The 2,916-nt window shown below is 55.8% G+C and overlaps 1 protein-coding gene across 1 annotated transcript in view; it reads left to right on the top strand.

Annotated features, from left to right (window-relative positions):
- The first annotated feature begins 426 nt into the window (after nt 1-426).
- RPS6KB2 (ribosomal protein S6 kinase B2) overlaps nt 427-2,916 on the top strand; it is a 7,085-nt gene continuing 4,595 nt past the window's right edge. The window contains exons 1-4 of the mRNA XM_017537357.2: nt 427-609; nt 970-1,010; nt 1,107-1,227; nt 1,509-1,577. Coding sequence (XP_017392846.1) covers nt 532-609; nt 970-1,010; nt 1,107-1,227; nt 1,509-1,577 — 309 coding nt within the window. The 5' untranslated portion in view covers nt 427-531. The remainder of the gene's footprint in view (nt 610-969; nt 1,011-1,106; nt 1,228-1,508; nt 1,578-2,916) is intronic.

Here is a 2,916-nt window from a genome sequence, read left to right as displayed (position 1 = left end):
GGCAACAGAGCCTGGCAGCGAGCTGGCCACACTGTAAATGCTCCGATCTGCAGGGTCCTCGAACCAGAGGCACTTTGAGGAGACCCTGATGCAGCCGCCTCCTTTTCAGGAGCAAATCGAAAGTAAGGCGACCTGCCTTTCATCACCCAGCCGGCTGGCAGTTCCCGGCTCCAACAGGGCTAGGGATTGCATTTAAATTCACACCTGCATACACTTGCGAACCTGCCCCATCCAAACTCAAAACTCTCCCTAGAACCAAAACGGGCTCCCGGAGAACCGTTCTGGGAAGACTGAGGGTCCTGCCGAGGGAGTTTCGCCTCGACACTCTAGGACTACAATTCCCGAGAGGCCTTGCGACGGACGCCATCTTGGTTCCCCACCAGGCGAAGCGATTTTCCGGAAGGGGAGTAAGGCTTTTTTGCATCATCGGCGCGCGCGGCCGCCGCCGCGGAGAGATGACATTTCGGTTCGGGACTGTCACTCAGAGCCCGGCCAGGTACTGGCCGAGGGGCCCGGGGGGCCGGCGCCGCCATGGCGGCCGTGTTTGATCTGGATTTGGAGACCGAGGAAGGCAGCGACTGCGAGGGAGAGCCAGAGCTCAGCCCCGCGGTGAGTGCTGCACCCTGGCGCGACTGGATCCCGGAGCCGATCCTGTCACTCAGCCAAGGCCCGAGCCGCGGCTCCGCACGCCCAGACCCGGAGCCGGCTCCGACCCGTTCCAGACCCAGATCGTGCTCAGATCCCGGCCTCTATTAGGCTCTGATCCCACCCTCACCCCGACCTCTCTTCCAGACCCCAGCCTTTTCCCAGATTCTGCCTTTCCTGCCCTTATCTTCTTCCCAGTTCTTGCACATCCCTGCCAGCAGCCATCCTGACACCCTTCTCTCCTGGGCCGAGCAGTCCAGCCTGAGCGGGAGCAGGGAGGTATCCTGGCAGCTTTCTTGGCTCTTACCCCTCGGTTTCTCATAGGACGTGTGTCCCCTTGCCGAGTTGAGGGCAGCTGGCCTGGAGTGAGTGAGGGTCGTGTTGGGGGAGGGGGAATAGAGTGGGGAAGGGGAACTGGGGAGCACTGGAGCCTTGTCCCCATTAACGCGTTGTGTCCGTAGGCCTGTGGGGCACTATGAAGAGGTGGAGCTGACTGAGAGCAGCGTGAACCTCGGCCCGGAGCGCATCGGGCCCCACTGTTTTGAGCTGCTGCGTGTGCTGGGCAAGGGAGGCTATGGCAAGGTAGGGCCGGCGCGCCCTTCTCTTGGCCTCACAGCCTCCATCTGGAGGCAGCAAAGAGTTCTCAAAACAAATTAGACTTTTGAATCAGCAGATCCTCTAATGGGATTCAGAGCCAGAAACAAAGGAGGGAAGGCCAAATCCTCTCCAATCAGACTTGAAATCTTCACTGCCCTACCCTTGGCAGGGCCTAGGCCTCCTGGTCCCAAAGCCAGAGCTTCAGGGTGGGGCTTCCTGAAGATAGGGTGTGGAGAGAGAAGTTAATCCTTCTCTCTGCCCTCCAGGTGTTCCAGGTTCGAAAGGTGCAAGGCACCAACTTGGGCAAAATATACGCCATGAAAGTCCTAAGGAAGGTGAGTTACTGGTTCAGCTAGTGAATACTGTGTGGCTGACATTCCCAACGTCTGTGCCAGGCTTTGGAAGACAGCAGTGAACGCAACGGAGGAGGGTCCCTGTCTTTGGCATTTGCTGGTTTATTGTCTGTTGTGTAATGTCTTGTAGTAATTCTCAATGGGGGCAATTTTGACTCACGGTGGACGTTTGACAACGTCTGGATACTTTTTTTTTTTTTTTCATTTTTTGAGGCAGAGTCACTCTGTTGCCCAGGCTGGAGGGCGGTGGCTCGATCTTGGCTCACTGCCACCTCCACCTCCCAGATTCAAGCAATTCTCATACCTTAGCCTCTTGTGTAACTGGGATTACAGGCGCCTGCCACCACACCCAACTAATTTTTGTATTTTTTGTATAGGTGGGGTTTCACCAGGACGGTCTAGAACTCCTAATCTCAGGTGATCTGCCCACCTCGGCCTCCCAAAGTGCTGAGAGCTGGGATTACAGGCAGGAGCCCCTGTGCCTAGCTTTTTGTTTTTGTTTTTGTTTTTTTTGAGCTGGAGTCTCACTCTGTGGCCCAGGCTGGAGTGCAGTAGGGCACTCTTTGCTCACTGCAATCTCTGCCTCCCAGGTTCAAGCAATTCTCTTGCCTCAGCCGCCTGAGTACAGCTGGGACTACAGGCGTGTGCCACCACACCTGGCTAATTTTTGTATTTTTATTCATTTACTTTGAGACGCAGTCTCACTCTGTTACCCAGGCTGGAGTGCAGTGGTGTGATCTTGGCTAACTGCAACTTTCACCTCCCGGGTTGAAGTCACTCTCCTGCCTCAGCCTCCTCAGTAGCTGGGATGACAGGCGTGAACTACCACGCCTGGCTAATTTTTTTGGTATTTTTAGTAGAGATGGGGTTTTGCCATGTTGGCCAGACCGGTCTCAAATTCCTGACCTCAGGTGATCCACGCGCCTCAGCCTCCCAAAGTGCTAGGATTACAGGTGTGAGCCACTGTGCCCGGCATGGACACATTTTTGATTGTCAAGGCGAGAGGGGAGTGTTACTGGCTCCCAGTGGGTGGAGGCCCGGGATGCTGCTGAACATCCCATAGTGCACGGGGCAGCCTCCCACAACAAAGAATGGCCTGGTCCCAGGTGTCAGTAGTGCAGAGGCTGAGAAATCCTGTGTTAGAGGATAAACATCCCTGAAAGTGATGATTGCTGACAGCAGCAGAATTGTGGAGAAATAGCCGGGCGCGGTGGCTCACGCCTGTAATCCCAGCACTTTGGGAGGCTGAGGCGGGTGGATCACGAGGTCAAGAGATCGAGACCATCCTGGTCAACATGGTGAAACCCCGTCTCTACTAAAA

The sequence above is a fragment of the Cebus imitator genome, unplaced genomic scaffold, assembly GCF_001604975.1.
Source record: "Cebus imitator isolate Cc_AM_T3 unplaced genomic scaffold, Cebus_imitator-1.0 Scaffold102, whole genome shotgun sequence".
Lineage (NCBI taxonomy): Eukaryota > Metazoa > Chordata > Mammalia > Primates > Cebidae > Cebus > Cebus imitator.
The sequence above is the reverse complement of the archived record's forward strand: the minus strand, read 5'-3'. Positions and strand labels throughout refer to the sequence as shown.